The sequence below is a fragment of the Heteronotia binoei genome, chromosome 3, assembly GCF_032191835.1.
Source record: "Heteronotia binoei isolate CCM8104 ecotype False Entrance Well chromosome 3, APGP_CSIRO_Hbin_v1, whole genome shotgun sequence".
NCBI classification, from domain to species: domain Eukaryota; kingdom Metazoa; phylum Chordata; class Lepidosauria; order Squamata; family Gekkonidae; genus Heteronotia; species Heteronotia binoei.
In genome coordinates this window covers 103,523,034-103,546,837 of record NC_083225.1, presented here as the reverse complement: position 1 = coordinate 103,546,837, position 23,804 = coordinate 103,523,034, and the positions used below count along the sequence as shown (strand labels likewise).

Here is a 23,804-nt window from a genome sequence, read left to right as displayed (position 1 = left end):
GGATTTATGACAGGTACTGAGATTATCTGTACTGCTTACCTTGATGCAGATCTAGATCTTGACTTTCTGCTCTCATGTCTCTTTACTTCTTGAGCAGGAGGTTGATCCACTTCCATTTCCTAAAACATTCAGCAAATATTTAGAGTGGTTACCTCAATTTTACTTTGAGATCTGTTTCAACTCTAAAACTAGATAAGTTAACAGTCATGTAATTTGAACAAAAACATGTTGCAATTTATTTAAACAAGATTGTTTTCTATAGCTGAGAATTAAATACTTGTTCATCCCATCTAATAAAGAACTGTGCACAATGGCATTTTTCGCACTATCAGGTCAATAAAAGATCTTGTATTACAGGTGTCATGAAGAGATCAGTGGAAACAACCACTCCACCATGGCATCCAACCCTCATTTTACATTATGAGTGATCCATGACAGTAACTATAGTAATAATTCTCTTATCACCATGACCAAATCGAGGATGGTCATTGGCTAATATTTTTGGAACAAATGACTAGCCCATTACACATCAGTCAGTGTCTCTGGACCTCCCATTGGCTGACTTCCCTGCCCCGCCTACTCAGGCCCAGGAATGTTGAAAAAACTGCCAGAAGTAGTTTTCCCTCAGAGACAGTCACATCTCCAACTCTTCTCTGTGTCCTCTCTGTCAAATGGCTTCAGAAAGGGCTGCAGAGCTACTGTGGCCTCACGAAAGGCTTCTCAGCACACTCAGCTTCCAAAGGCCACAGAAACAGCCAGAGAGGCCTGGCCCTGCTAGCAGTGTTTCCTGCTCCCTAGAAAGTGCTAGCTAGAGGCTGTTGCTAGGCAACACCAGCTGTTGGTCAGCAAAGGGAGAGGCCTCAAGGGAAAAGAATGGCATACAGTCCACCCTCCAAAGCAGTGTAGGACAAGGAGAGAGATGTGTTGTCTGTAGTTCAGTTGTGATCCCAGAAGATCTTCGGGCTCCATCTGGAGGATGGCTACCCTAGGCCTAACAGCACACTCTGGGTGCCTTGATACTACCAGCCATTTCCTCACTGTTGCCAATTTCCAGGCAAGGGCTGGAGAATTACTACTGCTCTCCAGATGACAGACATCAGCTCCCCTGGAGGTAAGGGACAGAGTGAATGTCTTCACTTGAGAAGTTGGAAGACAGCAAGGGGGGAGGGCACTCACCCCTCATCCCAGGATAGTTTCTTGAGGAGATAGGGAAGCCTTACAGGGTTGTTGTTCAGATCAAAGGGGAGGGCGAGGAAAATAATTTAAGTTGATTTGGTTCCACTGCCCACCCCACCCCTGTAAAGAAAGACTGTTCTTTTCCTATGTAGAGGCTGCAGGGTTGCTAACCCCAGGTTAGGAAACTCCTGGAGATTTAAGGGGTGGGACCTCAGACAGATATAATGCAATTTTTTCCTGGGCAACCACTGTTGCCAATCTCCAGGTGAGGGCTGGAGATCATTCAGAATTACAACTGCTCTCCAGATCACAGAGATCAGCTCCCCTGAGGGGAGAGGAGTGAATGCCTTCATTTGGATGGGTGGGAAGACAGTAAGGTTGGGGGGGGGGGCACTCGCCCAGAGCCTCCTCCTAGAGCCAATTGTATTTTCTTCTCAACGGGTCTTACTTCTACTCCTAGTTACACATAATTCCCAGTTGTTTCTAGAGAGAATCATTTCTACTTAATTAGGAAGAAGTATGGAAAGAAAGTGCCACTGATTAGAGTTGACTGGGAGCTGGGGTAAGACTGTGTATTACATAGGAGGTATTTCCTGTCATTTCTGCTTCATGCTGATAATGTGAAGGCCCATTCTTATCCTTTAGCAAAAAAGGACAGTATTTTAGCATTATAATTCACATATGCCAACTTCACTACAAAACAAACAGCGTAGCACCTATCAATTTTATCCACTAGCTTCAATGGACATAAAAAGGTGTAACTCTACTTAGGATGGCATTGCAAGTTCCCTAACTAGTTGAAGTGCAACATAATACAAAAATTCCTTCACATTTAAGTATAAAAATTCTGATGCAAAGAAGTATGAAAACATAACGGGTTCAAAGGACTCCCTACACAGTTGTTCCTATCTATGAAAGAAATCTAAAACAGCGAATAAATGCAAAACAGAAATAACTGATACAAAACAGAAGTGATCCTGGCTATGCACCATTGAATTTTGGCAGCAATGTTGCTTTTATAAGCCACATATGGAATTAAAGATAGATATTAAAACCTCTTTACCTGCTGATGTGTTTTCTGTATATGGGATTCACTTTGAGCTGTAAAAGAAGGTTGGAAAGATGGCTGCACTTGGGATGAAGACTGTATCACAGGCTGAGCCATGGGAGGAAACTGTGGTGTAGGTAGAAGACCATAACTTGGCATTTGACCATTTGGAGGGAGAGGGACCTTGCAGAAGAAGAATATACAGACATTTCTTATTAATTTCAAATCAAGAACAACCTCTAAAACCGGGGTGTCGAACTAATTTGTTATGAGAGCCAGATCTGACATAAATGAGACCTTGTTGGGCCAAGCCATGTTGAGCCAGGCCATGTGTGTACCTTTTTAAGAAGAAGATGATGATATTGGATTTATATCCCGCCCTCCACTCTGAAGAGTCTCAGAGCGGCTCACAATCTCCTTTACCTTCCTCCCCCACAACAGACACCCTGTGGGGTGGGTGGGGCTGGAGAGGGCTCTCCCAGCAGCTGCCCTTTCAAGGACAACCTCTGCCAGAACTATGACTAACCCAAGGCCATGCTAGCAGGTGCAAGTGGAGGAGTGGAGAATCAAACCCGGTTCTCCCAGATAAGAGTCCACGCACTTAACCACGACACCAAACTGGCTCTCCAAGATTAGGTAGCAGAGATATAAACTTTATAAAGCATACAAACAAAATTGAAGATGTTTTGAAAAAAAAAACTTAAAATAAACATGTTTAAAACATTAGCACTCGTTGGTCTTCAAGGTGCTTTCTTTGTATTTCTGAACTTAGCTTAGTAGCTCTGTTGTGTGACTGAGACAGCCTGGCAAAGCAAGCTATTTATCCCCACTTCCCCCCCCCCCAGGGAGGAGCCTCAGCCAATGGAAAAAACAGAGGCTTTACTCTGTAGCTTCTGTGCAACTAAGCAAGCTTAGCAAAGCAAGCTGTGATGCAGAAAGAAGCAGATGACAGCCAGTTGCTTGGGGGCCTGATAGGAGCCCTCCGGGGGCCTGATTTGGCCCCTGGGCTGCATGTGACACCTCTGCTCCAAAAGGAATAAGAACATAAGAAGAGCCCTGCCGGTGCTATAACTAGTCCACTATCACGTTTACCACAGTTGCCCACTGGTTCAACAAAGAGGACACAATGGCCAAAGCCATCCCCTGATTTTGCCTCATAGAACCAGTATTCAACACTTGTATTACTGCCTCTGCATGTGGAAACTCCTTTTAATCACCATGTTTTAATCACCATAAGTAGTAATGGATATTGCTAATGAATCTCTCCAATCACATTTTAAAATGAAAGATAAATTTCTCTGTCCACTTTCTCCTCTCCATGAACAATTTTACAAACCTCTATCTATCTAAATATTAAGTAATTGCACAAGGAAAAAATAGCAACCAGTAATTACCATACCTGGTGATGCATAGGATCCTGTTGCATTCCCAGCATCCGTTGCTGAAACTGATCTATATTTGGGAGTTGTGGATAAATTGGCTGCTGTATGCCTTCACCTGGAAATCCACTAAGCAATAAAATTATTTTCAATACTACTGAACATTAATACACACACAGCTATTTTTACTTTTATATTCTTACGCTAAGTACTGAGTGTTATTCTATTAGAAATTTTAATAATATTCACACGTAACTAAAGAACAGATAAAAAAATTCTACAATGTTACCCTGAATTTTAAAATCTTTGGGTTTATCACAAAGCTTACAATGCTTGCTGAGAAACTGAAGGAGACGGTGATGAATCCTCTTTCTTTGACTCTTCAACTGCTTCTGGCTCATCATCATAGTCAAATCGATCTAGCAGCTTCTGAAACATATTACATTGAACCAACTATTTTCTTCAGAAACTGTTTAACATAGACATAATCAAACCTATTTATGAAACTGACAAGTGTAAATTTCTGAATATTTTACAAGTCTTAAATATAACTATATAAAGATGTGTATTTTGACACCAATGCAGCAAGTCTCTTCACCCTTCCATCTCTTCCTCATGCTACAGAATAGCTCTTTAACATAAGAAAGCAAGACTACACACAAGAAATTTAAAAGCTAAGGGCAGAAATACTATAGCATAATATTGTGTTTGTTTAGCACAAGACTAAAGGAAATGAAAAAGAGAGAAACCTGCATACTGCCCCCATTATTTAGCTCCATGCTAATAAAACTTGACTTGTAACTGCTGTACATAAGCAGGCCTCTACCTCACAAGCAGAGAACCAAAATTACTGCTAAAACACAGGGCGAATGCATGTAGTATGGAACACACCTAGAAAAATTTGTGCCACACTGAATGTTAATGCTAAGGCCAAACTGAATTCTGTTGCTCTTACTTCAGAGTGACAAATCTCCTTCACTAAGATTTGTTTTTTATGTACTAAGTACATCATCAGGCTCTCAAGAATGCACATGGAGTCCATCAAAGCCAACACAACCCACAAGTCTGGTAAAGTACACAGGTTCCAAAATTAGGATCCAACTCAAAAGTCAATTTAGAAATTACTACATTACAAGGAGCATACAGTGAGGTTATGACTCATTGTGAATGAACTAGTATGCCTGCTTCACTCTTCCCAGTGGCTTTTACACAATGCTTAATTAACACAGGATGGTAAGATAGAACTTTAGTTAAACCTGAATTCTTTGAGCTACAGACCCATTTCTCTGTAATGGTCCTTCTGGAAGAGCCCTTTCTGCTGATGTTTAGAAGGTACTGTGAAAATATTATTTCCCAGAATATTTTCTGACAATTGGGTATGTGTGATGGGCTAATACTGTATTACACTGATTGAAATACCAACACTGATCAGGTGCATAACTGCTTGCCAAAGCAGCTCAACCTTGGGTGGTGGTAGCACAACCCTCTGCTGGTAAGTCAGCCCATTCCAGCGGCTACAAGTTGAAGCACCTCCGCGCAAAACATTTCTTCACCTTATCAAAAGATGTCTTTTGCTCTGGTGCTGGAAAATCATGTGTTTGTTCTGATGGTTGTGTTGTTGTAGTCTGCAACTGTGCAGTAATTGCCTGGACCTGAGCCATCATGTTGTTATCTATCACTGGAGACTGAGGTTTTGGAGGCTGCTGAAAAGTCTGAAGAATCTGTTGGAGCTAAAGAATAAAACATACATTAGAGACTCTAATTTGGGTACAGCCATGAACAAATACCAAAGCATAAAGTAATTATTGTTTAAGTAGAATGATGTACACTTCCCTCCCAATAAACTCAACATATCAGGAAGCCAACCTCACCATGCCATGCATGAACTTTTAATGCACCTGCTATTGTGACTGACTCTCTTTGTAGCCTCAAAGCTAGAATATGAGAGGGAAAGAAAGAGGTAAAGAGCACTATAGTGGACAGCAACCATACTATTGAGAAACAAAAATAGTGCTGTATTTTGACTATAAGACATTCATATACCTTAAATGAAGTACTACAACCAAAATGCAGCCACCAGTTCAAAAGGACTGTCTGCTACTCAAATGTTTGAATAAGTCACTGGCCACTCATCTCAGAGAACACTGTGTGGGTTCTTAGGAATGCAGAAAGACCCCTATACTCAATCAACTGCTTAACAACAAAACTTTCATTCTTTTTTCTATTTTCCAGCTGTGCTGTATGATTCTGCTCAACAGACAGTTCTCAAAGGAAGCAGCTCAACCTTGGGTGGTGGTAGCACAACCCTCTGCTGGTAAGTTAGACCACAGGGAGATGGCATCCATCAGGCCATCCTTCACCCCAAAGCCAAACCCCTCCTCTTCTCCCAGCTTCTCCTCCTCCCTGCTCTCCCACCCCTCCACTTCTTGTCAACCTTCTCACGCTGTCTGTGCCTGTTCTCTTTCTTGAATCCATCTTGGTCACTCCACTTCCTGCCCCACCCTTCTTCCTGCTGTCTTCTTTATCACTGCTGGACCTCACGTCATCACCATCAGCTCTTTGTCCCTTCTGCCCATCTGTATCTTCTTCTGGGTGCACTGAGCGAGGCTGGAGACTACACCAAGTTTTTGTGGAGCTCCCCACCAGGTGGTCTTTAGGGGCTTGTTTGTTGGGCTGCCATGGAGCTCCATGTTCTCAAGTTAGATGGTAGGGGCAGGCACTTGTCATGTAAGGTAGCTGGGGTTGCTGCCTCCCCCTCACAGCTTCCAAGAAACAAACTGCATGACTGACCAATCATACGTTAAGGATACACAACATCCAATTTTAAACCAGGAATAATCAGTAAGCAAGAGAATTTCATAAATGAACTTCGGTATTCACTAATGTAAGTCATTCTTGAATTTTCACTAATGGTTTTCAACAGTACAGAGTTTGAAAATAGTATTGCTTATATTTTATATTAGGTAAGTATTTTCTACCTTAAATTTAAGTTTATTTCCATATAGAAATGCTCTGCTTACCTGCTGTCCTTGTGATGTCTGAAATAACTGAGCAACAGCTGCAAAGGCATCAGAACTGGGCAACTGTGGCACAGCAGGTACTGAATTAGAAGCAACTTGGGGAGGATCAGATGGAATTGTTGTGGCAGGAGGTGGAGAACCTACAAAATAAAAGTACATACTTTAACATGTCTAAATGTGTAATTATGGTGTGAACTACAATGCAAATGTTTTCAACCAAACCCAAGGAGGTTGCCTAGTGAACAACTGCAAACATGAGAAGGGACAGTGGTTCAGTGACAGCTTCTGCTTTGCTTGCAGAAGGTACTAGCTTCATCTCTCAAGCAGTAGTTAATGTGAAAGGTCTTGGCCTGAGCCCTCACACACACACTGAAAATACCTACCTTCATTATTAGCGGTATCTTCCATCATGGAAGCTGCACTGCTGGTTCCTGCTGCCATGTCCAGGAGAGGCTGAATTATTTCTATTTTAAACACTCCATTTTTCTGCCATAAGTTGAGGACACGAACTATCTTACTCTGTTCAAATAAAAAAGATGTGCCAATATAATTTTAAAAGTCATTTGCTAATTGTAGCCTAGGTACTTAACAGAAAACATTACTACTCCCACTCCCACCCCCACCCCGAACCCCTTCTGTTTCTACAGTGAAATCAGGAATACTTCTGGGGTCTTGAGCTCATACACTTCCTTTCCCTTAAAAAAATATGTGGAACCTTACAGTTTGTGCACTACCTCCTATGGACAGTGAGGGAAGCAAAATCATGAAAGAGCACATGAACCCAAGATATGTACAAAACATGAGGGCAGAAGAATAATTAGAAGAAGGCCCTTGAAAATACATGGGAATAACACACAACAAGCTACAGGCAAAAAAACCAGGATTCTATTTGGATGTTCTCTGCTTTGGTTGTAATATAATTTGCTTTGTTTGGCACTTAGTTTATGGCACTGGATGCTACACAGTATTGTAACAGATTTTTATCCATACCCTGTGCAAACCTGAATGACTAATTGGACACAGAGCAATAAAACTCTGATCAGGCTTGTTTTAAGCTGAACTCTCTTTGAGAGAGAACGTACTCTGGACAGGGCACCTGGTACTTCAGGTCTTAGCAAAATTAACTTCTTTGAGTTAAATGTCTTTATTTAAATAAGATCCAACTCCTTTTATTAAGAAAGTAAAAAGTACATATACTAAGATTAATCATACAATAATTAATAAATAGAAAAATTTACTAATAGAACTAGTAAATAGAAAAATTATGAAAACTAAATCAGTTATCATATTAAATCATATCCACCTCCCTAAACATAAAGATTCCTTTACATACAGATTAGATGTGAAGTCCTGTATTTAGAAGGAAGGGGATGCAGTGCACAAGAAATGCTTACCAAAATGAAAGGTATCATGACCAGAACTCCAACCACAAAATACTAATCAATTCTTCGCAAAAGAAGCTTGTGTTGCAATAAGGATAAAAGACATTCCAAATTTTTCAGACAACGTGATAAAATTTTCTAATGCTGACACATTGCTATTTTAAAGTAAAAGTAATGGGAACTTATAGAGAATAGTTTTTAACAAAGTAGTGCATAATTTTTAAAAGATAACTTATTGGTAATATCTTATCAAAATTATTTAAGAAAAGTTCCTTAAGACAAAATAAACACTACTTCTCTTAACAAAATAATAAAACTGTTATCTTCTATCAGCATGACCAAAAGAATTACTTCATTTAGGAATGATGTTGCCATCTTTTTATAAATTTGCATAGTTTTCTAACAAGCAATTAAACTCACACAGGTTATAGCTACATAGGAATACACAGATTAGCATACAAGTGGTATATATCATCCATATCCATTCAAAGGTATGATATTTTATCCAATGAACTATGAGTTGAACAAGTCTGCAGGCAGAACTCTTCTAGCCCCTCTCTCTATCCTGTGTCCATTAAGAAGCTGCTCTAGAGGATCAGGAGACTCCCAGAAACAGACAAAGATGAAGCAAAGGGAACTAGTAGCCAGTGGAAATCCATCTGTATTTATGCATGAGATGTTGCTCAGTTCACAGAAAAGTGGGCAAAAAGAGGAGATGATCTTGAGCTGCAGCCCCTTGTACTGCATTCTCCTCCTGAGAGTTTACTGACCCCTCATGAGCAGCTTTTGGAGAGCCATAAGGAGGCTGCAGGGAGAAGAACTGTGCTGTGAACTCAACCCATTCACAGTTCACTGAACTCAGCCCATAGTAAACAAAGCACTGAGAATTTTTTCCCATAATGCTTAAAGAACAAAGAAAAAGACCTGCTTGTGCACCTCTTCAGCAAGTGCCCACCAACCATATGAGCAACAAAAAACCAGAAGTGAGAACATATGCAACCTAATATTATTTCCAGAGAGAATTTATGGATCACAAAACTTGGATGCTGACTGATTTTTTTTGTTCTTGTCCAAACAGCAGACGCTTCATGGTTGCCATTCACATCAAATTTTGTTTGTGCTTTGACATTAAACATATGTTATGTATTGCTTAAGATACTTGCACCCCATATTCCAAATAAAAATACTTTCAAAGAATAATTAAAAGATCTTCCATGAGAGCTTTAAGTGGTCAGAAAACTGGAGCTCAAAAAGTATGAAGTCCGACTACAAAAGAAATACTCAACATCAGGGACTAATTCAAGAGTATCATAGCAAACATACAGCTATAATATATGTGTGCATGAGACAGACTAATTTATGTTAGAACCAGGGCAGAGAACCTTCAAATCACTTTCAGCAAAGTGAAAACAACATTCCATTAACACACATACATTGACTTTGTACTATACCTTGTCTTCTGATGGACAGAGATATAAATACTGGAATGTAGCGGTTATATTTTTACAGAATCTTGGCCCAAAAACATCCTTATCTGTTCCAAATTGATGACGAGACTGACGGACAATAGAGTCAATAACATACAATCCAGGAACTTTATATTCTGGTTTACACTGAAGAGAGAACATACCACAGTTTCTAGTTACTTAAATTCATATTTAGCATACCAAGATAAATTTATATAATATCAAGCAAGCCTATCAAATTGGTATAAAAAGGTACATGTCTAAGGAAGAGAAATATCTGTGTAACACAAAAGGTTGTTTCTTTGCTGAAATCTGAACACCAATGGTAATCTCCTTTTAAGCACAGACCACAGGAGCCTAGGTGCACATCAGGCAAAGTGGATACAACCAACATGTACAGGGACTGAACCTATATTTAGTGGAACATGCCATACACACCTGATAATGTGATCCCTGTGCACCAAAACTAATGATAAATATCAGAAAATATATTCTATGCATGTATGTATCAGCTGCACAGTGTGGCAACTATGTGCAGTTAAGAACACCTGGGAGATCGAGCACGCATAACACCTGGGAGATAGAGCAGGCATTTATCAAAGTTATTATGTCTAATGTGGGAGCAGTGCCTTCGATCAATTTTTTCTTGGTCCATAGTTTCTTGGTTATCCATGTCAAAACAAAATTTAATATGCACATACACAATTTTATAAATTGCAACACATAAAAATGGGGAACTAGTCAGACCACAAGTCACAGATTTTTAACTTAGCTCCACAATTAACAATCGAACACATGATTTTAGGGCCAAATTTCAGCTGGAATTTTTAAAAAAGTAACAAAGAACAAGATTACAGACCCTAAATTTCACCAATTTAGTAACAATTAGATTATCTTTTGAAATCTAGGGACCACATACTGGGATGAGATTCATAGATGTTGTGGGCCTTTTATCTATCCATCAAAGCAGCTGTCCCTTCTATGTTGTATCACAAATAGCCTCCTCAACTCTTCTAAGTTTACAAAAGAGTCTAGAAAAGATACTGTTGTCTGGAAACAGAGAACAGAAATGTGGTGGCTTGCATATGTTCCTTTAAATAAACTGTTGATGTGGGAAAACACTGCCATTTTCTATATATCTTAAAATTCTTTTAAGTCTTATTTTTTACAAGTGATCAGGAAATAAAAATCTCTATATTTTAGGTGAAAACACCACAATCTGAGCATACTTAGTTTCTCTGGGTCCTACTTTTAAAAAAATGTGTGTGTGTCCATCTGCACCTGGAAGTCATGGCGACTTCTGATGACTGACACCTATGAGGGGCCTGGAGGACATTCAGAGAAGAAGGCCTGCCCCTGTCCTCCTAACTCCTGGTATTTCAAGGAGGTCTCCCATCCAAGTACTTGCAGAGTCAACTCTGCTTAGCTTCCGAGATCTGACAAGATCGGGCTTGCCTGGGCTATATGTGTCAGGGGTCCTGGGTGTTACTTTTGTATCTAGAATCTTTTGAGGGGCATCTAGAAAAAAATCACAAATATGCAAATCTGATTCAGCCTCTCTCCAAAATTAATAGCAACAAAAAACTGAAAAACACCACTTGATCAACTACTGTTATGTTCCCTGAATACTACTAGCAGCTCTATAATCACATTTTCTGTGGTCCTCAGGGAAAAATTGTCCGATGGCAAGTGAAAGTGGTTAACATTGAGACAACATGTCATTTCATAAGTATTAGTTATATCAATTTACCTTTTTAATAAACTTCTCTACAATCTGGACTACATGCTTGTAAAGCTGAAAGAGAGAACAGTACATTAAAATCAATTGATGGTGTTTGACACCATAAACTGTTTAGAATAATGTATTATTGTACATTTAAGAAATACATAAAACCATATCAAATATTGTTAGATGAAGAAATGGCTCATTTCATTAAACCAGACCCAAAATACAACCCTCTCTAAATCAGCTCAGTTATGACAGGCCCTGGAAATAAAGACATTTTTTAAAATGATACATTATTTATGTTGTAATACTTTGAATGTAATAACACTTTCGCTATATCAGAAGAACATCTAAAATCAGTGAATGTATAAATTTTGAAACAGTTTTGCAAAATTTTGAAGTAATTTACTAATCCATAGTAAATTAGACCATTTTGCTTTCATTGTAAGACAGTGCTATAACAAGCAGTAAGTGTTCAAAATACTGTGAAAGTTAACTATCTTATACAGCACAGCAGAAGCATATTGACATCTGTGCTCTTTTTTCCTCACCTTAATAGCTTTAATGGCAGCTTTAGTAATGAGAATCATCTTCGCACGAGAAATAGGAGGTTTCATCTCCATCAATGAGAAGAGCTGTGACAAGAAAATAAAAACAAAATAGCAGAAACTCAGAACATTTCACCTACCCTAGTCTTGATGAATATTCACGATAAAGCTGCACAAAACAAACTACATAATACATAGCAACTATTTCTGATGGGTTTCGTACAGTTAGAATCCCTAACATATCATTGAACTGGCTGGCTGTTGGATTGTGCTATGCTGTAATGAAGCCAAAACTTGATGGTTACTGTACTTTACAGCTCCATCTGTAATACTCCCATAGTTTAGAGAAACACAAATCATGGGTTGCTGTCATGTAAATGAACCTTGGGAATCTCCTCCCAACCTCTGTGTCGTACACAAAAGTTAATTAAACACACATCTGCAAACCATAACCAGCAGCAGTTTCATTCAGTCTACAAACTATGCTTTGTTCTCTTATCTCCAAACCTGAATATACAAGAGTGTAAAGCATAAAATACATCAATCTTTATCTCATTTGGGGTGAGGGGTAAAAGAATGAAAGGGGGAAAAGCCCACTCTCTCCATCCAGCGTAGGTCATGAGCAACTGCCTGAAAGCCTATACTTGTGAAGAGGACAGGGCAAACAGAAAAGAGGCCAACATTTGCAGCTGCCAAGAGGGTGCAGAAACTGTTTCTGTTTCTTCTTTATTAGAAGAACTGCCCATGATATAGCATGATATAGAAAGTTGTGCTTTCCATGTTTTCCATAATAAGAAGCTACTGTCATTCTTCCATGTATGAATTTGAAATATTCCACACTGTAAACGTAAGTGAAAAAGGAAAGTATAGGGAGCTTAATAACAATTAGTTCCTAATTAAATTACTTGATAACCATCACCAAAATGTTGTACAGATTTTTATATTACCTACAATACACTTTAACTAGATAATGTTTTAAAAATATTTTTAGTATGTTAGAAAATTGGTAAGACATATTAAAAATATTTCAGGACCCCAGAAGTCATGAGAGGGAAATGGTTTACCAAACTTAAAGTTTTCTCCAGGCACCAAATTCCTGCTATTCCTCCTCCACAATGAACTGCAGTGCCCTGAAGTCTCTCTTTTCCCTCTCCACTGCTTTTTTAAAAAAGTCTGAGTTATATCAAAAGGGTAAATGGGGTCATTCTGATCCCAATAGACTGGGCTTGAAAGTGAAAGTACTACATGATTGTAATTAGAATTTCAAGAGACCCCAACAAATACTGAAAAATGATTTTAATCCCATGTATAAATAGATAGACCAACACCTATTATCTCCATTTCATAGAAAGGTGGAGCAAACAGTGAAAACTATATATTATATATATATATATTTCCATAATATAAAAAGTATCACACTTTTAGCTTTGGAGGATAATACCACTTTGGAATTGGGGGTTGAAATAACACCAAGGGAAACCAGTGTTTGCACCTGAATTGTTGTGCATATAGTAGGAGCACGTAAAAGCCCTGAGTTTTGCTCTGTCAAAGCTTCTCTTATGTTTTTAGCCACATGGAAAAGCTCAAATTGAACTCTATTGCAATTTTGGAAATGGGGACATTCTGTACCACTGCAAGACAAGCCAGAACAAATCTCCAGGTATCCTTTGAATTTCAGGATGACTCCTAGCCATCTGTCCACTGAGCTGATTCTTTCCATTTGTTGTGCTAAATAAAAGTTCAAATTGAACTGTATTGCAATTTCAGAAATGTGAACATTCTGTCCCCCACGCAGGAGTTTTTTGTTACCTGTTGTTCCATATTGCACTATTGTTAAGTTTCAGTACTGTAACAGTTTAAATTATTGCTTTCTTAAAAATAAACAGTTCTACAGATTCCCAACTGTGTCTTATGCTTTTAATTTTACCCCATTTACATTCTGTGGGGTTTTGATGTTTTCAGTGGGGGTGTGTGATTTTTTACCCCATTCCAAATTTTTCTTGTCTTTCTCCAGCATCACTAATTACTTGATTATTGAGACCTGATTTTTTTTAAAAAGTAACTAATGACATGATTGAGAGAGCTCTCAGAGACCGGAAGTGGCACAACAAGGTCGGGTGAATCGTTAGGGTGCTCTCTAATGACCACTCAAATTGAGTGTTTTCGGTGTGTGTGTTCAGATTTCTGTTCCCCCTAAGAGAAACCAGGCAGGATGTCCCAAAGCAAAGAGTTTTTTGTTGGGAAGTTTAGAGAGCTGGTGGCAACTGGCCTCAAGACATTCCAGCCCTCTCTGTTCCGAAACACACAATCGCCATCTTGGCAACTCAGTCAGAACCTCCAGGACTTGAAAGAGATGTGTAAGCGAACTTCTACTTAAAAGTAAGGACTTACAATCTGGAGATCTTTACTGCTTTATTGCTGCTATAAATCTTTAAGCTGAATTCCTACTAGGCAAGACAAAGAGCTGGGATTCTGTGCTTGCTGGTGGGTGAAAGGAGAAGGGGGAGAAGTTTTTCCCCTCTCTGAAGAAGAGGTTTTCCAACTAATTCCACAGGATTACAATGGTCAGATATTATAAAGTGGAACATGAGATAAAGAGGCAAACATTCGGGGGCGGAGCGTCGCTGGAACATGGCGGACGTGTTCTGAAGTAGCTCCTGAACCACCCCCTGTAAATCGGACGTTTAAACTCACCAGACTTCGTCGCTAAAACCCTTCTGATGGGACTGCAAACTAAAAGCAAAAAGAAATCGACCTCTAAAGGAAGAAAAACTGTTGCCGACTTCTTCAGGCCAGAAACTGCAGAAACAGTGAGTCCCCCTCTAACCAGATCGGTATCTAATATGGCCGCCAGCAACCCTCCTTCCCCGGGACTGGGGCAGGAACTTGAAGATCAAGAAGCCCCTTTATGTAAAAGGGACATAGATGTCTTGAAATCCGATATACATCGGTTTTTCACAGAGGCTATGGAAAACTTTTTGAAACCCATACGATCCCGGGTGCAAGAGCTCTCTGAAGAATTATCAGTCACCGCCAAACTAGCGGAGCAAGCAGCAGAGGGAGCGTTGGGGCTAAAGGAGGACGTCAATGCAATGAAAAAGCATGAGCTACAGCTCGAGAACAGGATTGCTCTACTTGAAAATCGTTTCCGAGCTGCGAACCTCAAATTTAGAGGGATAGAAGAGGGGGAGGAAAGAGACTTAGACCTATCTATTTTCATGACTAAATGGCTGACCAAATCTCTAAAAATGGAGGAGGGATCTCCAATCGCGATTGCAAAGGCACAAAGACTTGGTGCAATGGCGGCAGCAAAGCGCGGCAGGCCAAGAGATATCCTAGTAAGCTTCGTCTTCCCAAAAACAAGGGACATGATATTAAGGGAGGTGAGGCTACACGGGACACTTTCCTATAAAGGAAAATCAATCTTGGCTCTTCTGGACCTACCTCCCGAAGCCCTGACAAAACGAAGGAATCTCAAGCCCTTCGTTTCAAAACTCCATGAAGCAAATATTAGATTCCGGTGGAGCCCATCGTCAGACATTTTAGTCTTCAAAAATGGCGCCCTATTAAAGGCTTACAACATCGAAACCGGGAAGCTCCTACTGAACTCCTTAGCAATCAAGCTATCTCCGGCCGAAGAAAAAGCCCTGGAAAAGGGAAATGCTGCTGAAGAAAATATGTCATCTGGATCTTGAACGGTTTTGTCCCTGTTTGTTTTCGTCTAAAGCAGTTTGCAGAGTTCGTTCGTCTTTGGCGCCAAAACTGCTAACGTTCCCACTGGAGAAGACGGCTCAAGGGCGCCATTGAGAGATTGTTTAGTGCCCACAGCGGTCCGCTATTGTTACTATACCTATAACCATGACTGTCTTGAAGTTTATTACTTGAAGTTCGTTATTAGTCCATAAGCAACGGGTATGAGAGACGAAGCGAGGGCGTGAGGAGTGAGTGAGGTATTGAGGTAGATGTTGGCGGGAAGTTTGAAAGTGAGTACGGGTGGAAGGGTGATTGTGGAGTGGCGGGATGGTGTGGATGTGTGTGCTTTCTAGTCTTCTATCCTTCCTTTTTATGTAACAGTATGAATGAGATATGCATGGCATGGGAAAGTTGGAGAAGATTGTGAATTAGTTATAATGCTAAGTGACTCACTTTAAGACAGAGGGAGTGAGGGGGAAACTGATTGTACTTTATTTCGCTGTGTGGTGTTAATAGCTCTTTGTTACTAGTTACATGCCCTTACATTTAAAGCTATGCATTTATCTGTTCTGCATCTATGAAAGGGTAGAGGAGTTTTGAGTGTATGTATTTCCCTGATAGAACTAAATGGTAGTTACGTCATAATGTTTGCTGTTCTGGATCATACTTGTTAACTGAAGAAGCCTGGACTGATGTTCTAATATGTGACCACAGGGGGGCGGTGACGGTGTTTCATCCCAACCTGTTTGTTTTACATCAATAATATTTATTGCTCCCTTAGTTAAGCTAAGTAGTTTCACCTTGAGGGGGTACTTTGTGTATTTCTCCCTTGTGCTCCCTGTACCAGGGGTGGTGGAACCTTTCCCCTTTAGTGGGGTAGTTGAGTTTGTTAATATTATTAATTTGCTAAAAAAAGCTGGGCAGAGACCCTAGTAGTTAATTCATCTGTTGGTTGACCCTACGTTTAGGGGTCTGAGTGTTGGAATTCAGTAAAGGGGGAGGGAACTTTTCTAGAGACCTTTTCATTTGTGGTATACAATACACCCCCCCAGAATTGAGAGAGGAGATAGGTTAAGTTAAAAGTTGTAGTTATTTATTAATGGTTATTTAAGTTTAGGGCAGTTGTTCCCTGTGAATAGTAATAGAAGTGCATGGCCGATCACATCAAAATAGCTACATGGAATTGTAGAGGATTTCATAACCCCATAAAACGCAAACGTATATCCAATTATTTGGAAAAGAAAAAACTCAATATTGTATGCTTGCAGGAAACCCACATCAAGGAGAAGCACATCAACGTCCTCAAATCACGGTGGTTTGTCCAATCATTCCAGGCTCCTGGTACTTCCAAGGCAAGAGGGGTAGCTATCTTAATTTCCAAAAACACTCCTTTCGTTTGCTCTCAAACAAAACTTGACCCCCAGGGCAGATTCATTTTTATCAAGGGCACACTGGACGGGAAGCCTACTACAATAGCCTCAATTTATGCCCCTAATTCTGGCCAGAATGACTTCCTTAATAAAACGTTCTCCGAGCTGCATACATTTCAGGAAGGCAATGTATTAATTGGAGGTGACCTTAATCAGGTGATTGACCCTCTTTTAGACAAATCAAACCAACATAAAGCTATACGGAATCAGACCTCTCCACCTTCTAATATGGGTACGATTCTCAATAACTTCAACCTAATAGACACATGGCGAAATTTACACCCCAAAACCAGAGATTACTCTTTCTTCTCTCCTGTGCATAACTCCTATTCAAGGATAGATTATATACTTGTCTCCCAATCACTAATCAATAGCATATCAAACGCTGAATTTGACATTAGAAACATCTCCGACCATTCGCTATTGCAGTGTGATTGGTCAGCTCAAGACACGGATGGAAAGGGTCCTAACTGGTCTCTAAATAGGCTTCTACTGTCCAGAGAGGACATACGTCTGAAGATAGAACAACAAATTCAGACGTACTTTGAGTTCAACACCAATTGCGGGGCCCCTCAAACGATCATCTGGGACGCCTTCAAAGCAGTCATGCGAGGAAACCTTATTTCTATCGCATCCGCTTGTAATAAGGCTCGTAGAAAAACCATAACAGATCTAACTGCCCGCATTGCAGAACTCCAAAATAGACATCAAAAATTTGGGGGAAACAAAACCCTAAGAAAATTAGACCAAACTAGGAAGCAACTGGAACTACTCAAATCTTCCTCCATACAGAAGTCTTCCCTCTACCTCAAACATAGGTATCTAACAAAAACTTCGAAATCAACTCGATACTTGAAATTCTGTATTGCCCAACAAAATCCCTCTAAATCCATCCATGCCATAAGAGATTCTAGGGGAACCCTACATTCATCCTCTAAGGAAATATCAAGAGTCTTTCTTGACTATTACAAGACGCTCTATGAATCAGGGAAACCCAATGGTCAGAACATTGAGAACTATCTTAAATCAATTAATTTCGATGCAACCCTCTCTATAGAACACGCAGACTTTCTTGATAGACCATTCGATTTGACGGAGCTAACTGCGGCTCTCTCCAAAAGCAAGAATAACAAAGCTACTCGTAGAGATGGATTCCCTTCGGAGTTTTATAAACTATACAAAACCTCCTTATTAACCCCCCTTCTAGAGACTTGTAATACGGTCCTTAAGGATGGTCAACTACCCCCTAGCTGGGGGGAGTCACGAACAATATTAATTCCCAAATTAGGCAAAGACAAGTGTAATCCTGCCTCATATCGCCCTATATCAGTGTTGAACCACGACTTTAAAAATTTTTCTACTATGCTGGCGGATAGGCTAAATAAAATCATTACTAGTTATATCCATCCTGACCAAGCAGGCTTCATGCCTGGCCGTTCCATCACGGATAACATCCGTAAATCTTTAAATCTGATCCATTTGGCAAAAAAGTCTTCGGCCCCCTCTCTGATTCTATCACTAGACGCAGAGAAGGCCTTTGACAAAGTGGAGGTTGTCTACCTAAAGACCCTACTCCAATTCATGAATTTTGGCCCAAACTTCCGTACAGCCATTTCGGCAATATATAGTGCCCCATCAACCCAAATTCTTACGAACTCTTTTAGGTCAGAGGAACTCTATTTACATAGAGGTACCAGGCAGGGCTGCCCCCTTTCCCCATTATTGTTTGCTCTCTCAGTAGAGCCTTTCGCACATGCTACTAGAACTTCACCTGGAATATCAGGCATTCAAGTGGGTGAATCTGAATTTAAAATAAGTCTATTCGCAGACGACATGGTGTTCTATCTAACCAATCCTCTCTCTTCGTTGACCCATCTTAAAGCAAACCTAGAAGAATTCGGCAAACACTCTGGCTTCACCATAAACCTTACTAAGTCGGAAATTTACCCTATTAAGATTCCAGAAAGCTTACAGCTACTTATAAAATCATCCCAACCGTTTAAGTGGGTTTCTAAATCATGGAGGCATCTTGGAATACAGATTCCATTAAGACTCGAGGACTTATTCCAAGCCAACTACGGTCCCTTAGCTAGCTCCATGACTTCTTTTATATCGGCTTGGTCCAAACTTAACTTTTCTCTACTAGAAAAAATTGACCTTCTCAAATCTTTCCTGCTACCACGCCTGCTATTTCTATTTCAAAACCTACCAATTAATGTCCCCAAAAAAGAGCTTGCTCGCTGGCAGTCACTGTGGTCATCTTTTCTATGGAACCATCGCAAACCTAGAATAGCCCTTTCCGTACTAACCAGACCATGTAATATGGGAGGCCTGGCCGCCCCGTTAGTGGACAAATATTTTATAGCAGCACAACTGAGAGTCATCGTTTATTATGCTTCACCATACGCCCTACCTGCATGGGTCCAAATTGAAAAGGCAGACTTGCCCAGTGTGCTCCTACACAAATTTATTTGGTCCTCGAGAGCAGACAGAAAGGAGCTTAAAATCTCAAACCCATTCTTAAAATTTACCCTCCAACTCTGGGATCAATGGAGGAACACTATTACTCTGGCTTCTTCTCCAGTTATGGCCTTCCTTGGGCAATCTTGGTTCCCCCCGGGAAGAGACAAAACTCAATTTAGAGTCTGGAGGGAGAATAATATTTATAAGTTAACTGATATTACGTTGAATGGTAAATTGTGTTCACACTCCCAATTAGAAAGTAAATTTAAAATTACCATTCCATGGTTCCAGTATCTACAAGTTCACCATGCATTACAGCATATAATACCCATTGTAATGCATAACAGGCCATTAAATCCGGTCGAGAAATTAATTAAGACAGGTAACTGCACCATAAAAGGAGTTATCTCTATGATTTATATTCTCTTAAATCAAAATACATGGAAGTCCCCCTCCACTCATCTAAATAATTGGCAGAAGGATTGTGCAATCTCAATTAATGAGGACCAATGGAGCCAGCTCTGGACATCACCTTTATTCAAATCCAAATCCCTTTATTTTCGTCTTCAAAATTATAAGTTATTTGCAAGATGGTATATGACTCCTCTTAATCTCTTTAAGGCAAAGGCGAAGGCTGACCCCCGGTGCTGGAAAGGGTGTGGGCTTCCAGGTACATTTTTCCACTGTTGGTGGGACTGTCCCAAAGTAACTGATTACTGGAAGTCTATTCTAGAAATGATATCAAAAATAGTAGGGGTAGATATCCCTTGTACCCCTGCAGTGGTCCTATTAAATCTATGGCCCGATCAATCACTGTCTACTTTGAAACAGGAATTGGTTACTTTACTTTTGCTCGCTGCTAAAATTACCCTGGCATCTCATTGGAAACACCCAGATACCCCTCCACTACAGAAGTGGTGCACGAAAGTGTGGGACGTCCTGATACAGGACAAGCTAACTACTGTTATATCGATCCTGGATAACATCAAAACAGGAGACTGGTTTTAAAAAAATGGTTTAGCTTCCTTGAATATGTAAACAGTTCCGACACTATATTTGGGAAACTGCCAGCAAAATATCTGAATATTATGATTTATTAGCTTTGAATTGATTTAACCTATAGTTTTGTGGAATATCGACTGGTATGTATCTCTTGTGAGATAATTTCATTTTTGTTAAAATCTGCTGATAATATCAAATGTGACGGTACATTTAAGGTAATGTCATAGACCCCATGTTGGGGCGTGTTATTGGTTGTTGTAAGGTTATTTAAATATTTTCAATAAAAATTTAAATTTGAAAAAAAAAAAGAGGCAAACATTCTAGATAAAGGCTTCAGCTCTATTAAATTTGTTTGGATTAAGAGCAGAGCAGAAGGGAGTTTGAAACAGATACTGCTGAAAAGGTAATCGGTCCGTTAATTTTGCATGCTTCATGTGAACAAAGGCTGATGGTGACCTTATTTGAGAAAAGTTCGGAGACTGATTTATTGGGATTTAAGTGACTTTGATATATACAGTGGCAATAATGGCCCAGCAAGCAGAAATGGTTTATCAAGAAAACTTCAGGGCTACTATGCTTTCATTACAACATGGAATCAGTCTTATAGTGGAGTTGATAATTGATAAGCTGCAAATGCTTTTAGAGAAATGCAAGGATAATGAAAACACGCAGGAGCAGTCATACCATAAAGTACAAGACTCTTCTAATGATCTGGGAAAAATGAGTAGACAAGAGTTGGAAACGGTCCAGAATCTCTCTAAAAGGGTGGCGCCATACGCAGTTTTGCAGAAGGAAACAAAACTTCAACCTATCAAGATCAACAAAAGGGGGAGTGACTTTGAATTGGCTATTGTGCTTTCCCCAGAACCGAGGATTGACCCAAAGGGAATGTTTTTGGACCCTACAAAAATCCACAGGTCCTTGGTGAGCTTGAAAAGAATCAAGGCTTGGAAAGTTTTCAAAAAGAAGGGATTATAAGCTATTTTTTTCTTGGTTTATTGCTGATTTTGGTACAAGACAATGGAATCTGGTGGGCTTTTCAGGAATGGAAATTTGGATTTTTAGGCTCTGTTATAAACAAAATTCAAGCTTAAATTAAGGGGTTCTCACTATTAGGTGGACAGTAAGTTTAAAACATGTAAAGGGGTGTCCAATTTGTTTTATTTGAGAATCGTTGGTTCAATTAATGGAATGGTTAAGAATATTTTGGACATATCTGGGAAAAAATAAGGAAGGGAAACTACCAAAATCTTTTTTTGAACTAGCTAAGCAAGAAAATTGTGTGGATATTTGGAGAGAGATGAACCCTACAGTGCGAGACTATACGTTCTTTTCAGCAAAACATAACTCTTTCTCAAGGATTGATGTTATGGATTACAAAAAAATTGGGGTTGATAACAAAAAAAAATAGAGATTCTTTCTAAAATAGGTGCAGATCACAATCCAATAATGTGGTCTGCAAAGTATACTAAAAAGACTTTGAGATGGCGGATAAATGAAGATTTGCTGCAGAAAAAAGTGGTAGTAGAGTCACTGGAGAAAGAAACCAAAGCTTTCTTCCAAATAAATGAAAATGATGATGTCCAATATCAAACAGTGTGGGATGCATATAAAGCAGTAATGAGAGGCATTCTATTTACATTGAATAATAAGGACAAAAAGGCTAAAGAAAAACAAATGATGGATTTACAAAAGGAGATTGGGAAGGGAACTTAAAAAGAGGCCAGGGAAAAAGAAAATCTCAAAGGAAATTACAATTCTACAAAGAACAATTAAGACATTTGTTAAATAAAGAAGTGGAATGGAACTTAGAACATAAGAACATAAGAGAAGCCATGTTAGATCAGGCCAATGGCCCATCCAGTCCAACACTCTGTGTCACACAGTGGCAAAAAATTTATATATATATACACACACACACACTGTGGCTAATAGCCACTGATGGACCTCTGCTCCATATTTTTATCTAACCCCCTCTTGAAGGTGGCTATGCTTGTGGCCGCCACCACCTCCTGTGGCAGTAAATTCCACATGTTAATCACCCTTCGGGTGAAGAAGTACTTCCTTTTATCCGTTTTAACCTTTCTGCTCAGCAATTTCATCGAATGCCCACGAGTTCTTGTATTGTGAGAAAGGGAGAAAAGTACTTCTTTCTCTACTTTCTCCATCCCATGCATTATCTTGTAAACCTCTATCATGTCACCCCGCAGTCAACGTTTCTCCAAGCTAAAGAGTCCCAAGCGTTTCAACCTTTCTTCATAAGGAAAATGTTCCAGCCCTTTAATCATTCTAGTTGCCCTTTTCTGGACTTTCTCCAATGCTATAATATCCTTTTTGAGGTGCGGCGACCAGAACTGCACACAGTACTCCAAATGAGACTGCGCCATCGATTTATACAGGGGCATTATGATACTGGCTGATTTGTTTTCAATTCCCTTCCTAATAATTCCCAGCATGGCGTTGGCCTTTTTTATTGCAAACGCACACTGTCTTGACATTTTCAGTGAGTTATCTACCACGACCCCAAGATCTCTCTCTTGGTCAGTGTTTGCCAGTTCACACCCCATCAACTTGTATTTGTAGTTGGGATTCTTGGCCCCAATGTGCATTACTTTGCACTTGGCCTCACTGAACCGAATCTGTCATGTTGACGCCCACTCACCCAGCCTCAACAGATGCCTTTGGAGTTCCTCACAATCCTCTCTGGTTCTCACCACCCTGAACAATTTAGTGTCATCCGCAAACTTGGCCACTTCACTGCTCACTCCCAACTCTAAATCATTTATGAACAAGTTAAAGAGCATGGGACCCAGTACCGAGCCCTGCGGCACCCCACTGCTTACCGTCCTCCACTGCGAAGACTGCCCATTTATACTCACTCTCTGCTTCCTATTACTCAGCCAGTCTTTGAAACCACAAGAGGACCTGTCCTTTTACTCCATGACTCTCGAGCTTTCTAAGGAGCCTTTGATGAGGAACTTTATCAAAAGCTTTCTGGAAGTCAAGGTAAACATCATCTATCGGGTCTCCTTTGTCCACATGTTTGTTCGCCCCCTCAAAGAAATGTAACAGGTTAGTGAGGCAAGATCTTCCCTTACAGAACCCATGCTGAGTCTTCCTCAATAACCCGTGTTCATCAATGTGCCTACTCATTCTGTCTTTGATAATGTTTTCTACCAACTTTCCCGGTATTGAAGTCAGACTGACTGGCCTGTAATTTCTCGGATCTCCTCTGGAACCCTTTTTAAAGATGGGGGTGACATTTGCTACCTTCCAGTCCTCAGGAACGGAGGCAGATTTCAATGAAAGATTACAGAAAAAGGCTTCAACAAAAATCTTTTAAGAGTGCTAATAAACCGGGAAAATACTTGGCCTGGCAATGAAAAGAAAAAGGGGAAATAAAACTATTAATAAAATTATTTTGGGAGACAAAGAAATTGTGGATCAGGAAGGGATTAAAAGAGAATTTTA

The 23,804-nt window shown here is 39.9% G+C and overlaps 1 protein-coding gene across 2 annotated transcripts in view; it reads right to left on the bottom strand.

Moving 5' to 3' along the window:
* The window catches only part of SCAF4 (SR-related CTD associated factor 4), a 99,701-nt gene that overhangs the window by 42,337 nt on the left and 33,560 nt on the right, over window positions 1-23,804 (bottom strand). The window contains exons 2-11 of one of the 2 annotated variants that reach the window (XM_060234339.1): window positions 11,749-11,832; window positions 11,222-11,266; window positions 9,457-9,618; window positions 7,007-7,142; window positions 6,624-6,763; window positions 5,157-5,333; window positions 3,932-4,032; window positions 3,624-3,732; window positions 2,240-2,407; window positions 40-119 (exon numbers count right to left, since the gene is read on the bottom strand). In XM_060234339.1, coding sequence (XP_060090322.1) covers window positions 40-119; window positions 2,240-2,407; window positions 3,624-3,732; window positions 3,932-4,032; window positions 5,157-5,333; window positions 6,624-6,763; window positions 7,007-7,142; window positions 9,457-9,618; window positions 11,222-11,266; window positions 11,749-11,832 — 1,202 coding nt within the window. The remainder of the gene's footprint in view (window positions 1-39; window positions 120-2,239; window positions 2,408-3,623; window positions 3,733-3,931; window positions 4,033-5,156; window positions 5,334-6,623; window positions 6,764-7,006; window positions 7,143-9,456; window positions 9,619-11,221; window positions 11,267-11,748; window positions 11,833-23,804) is intronic. The other variant, XM_060234340.1, reaches the window with a different exon arrangement.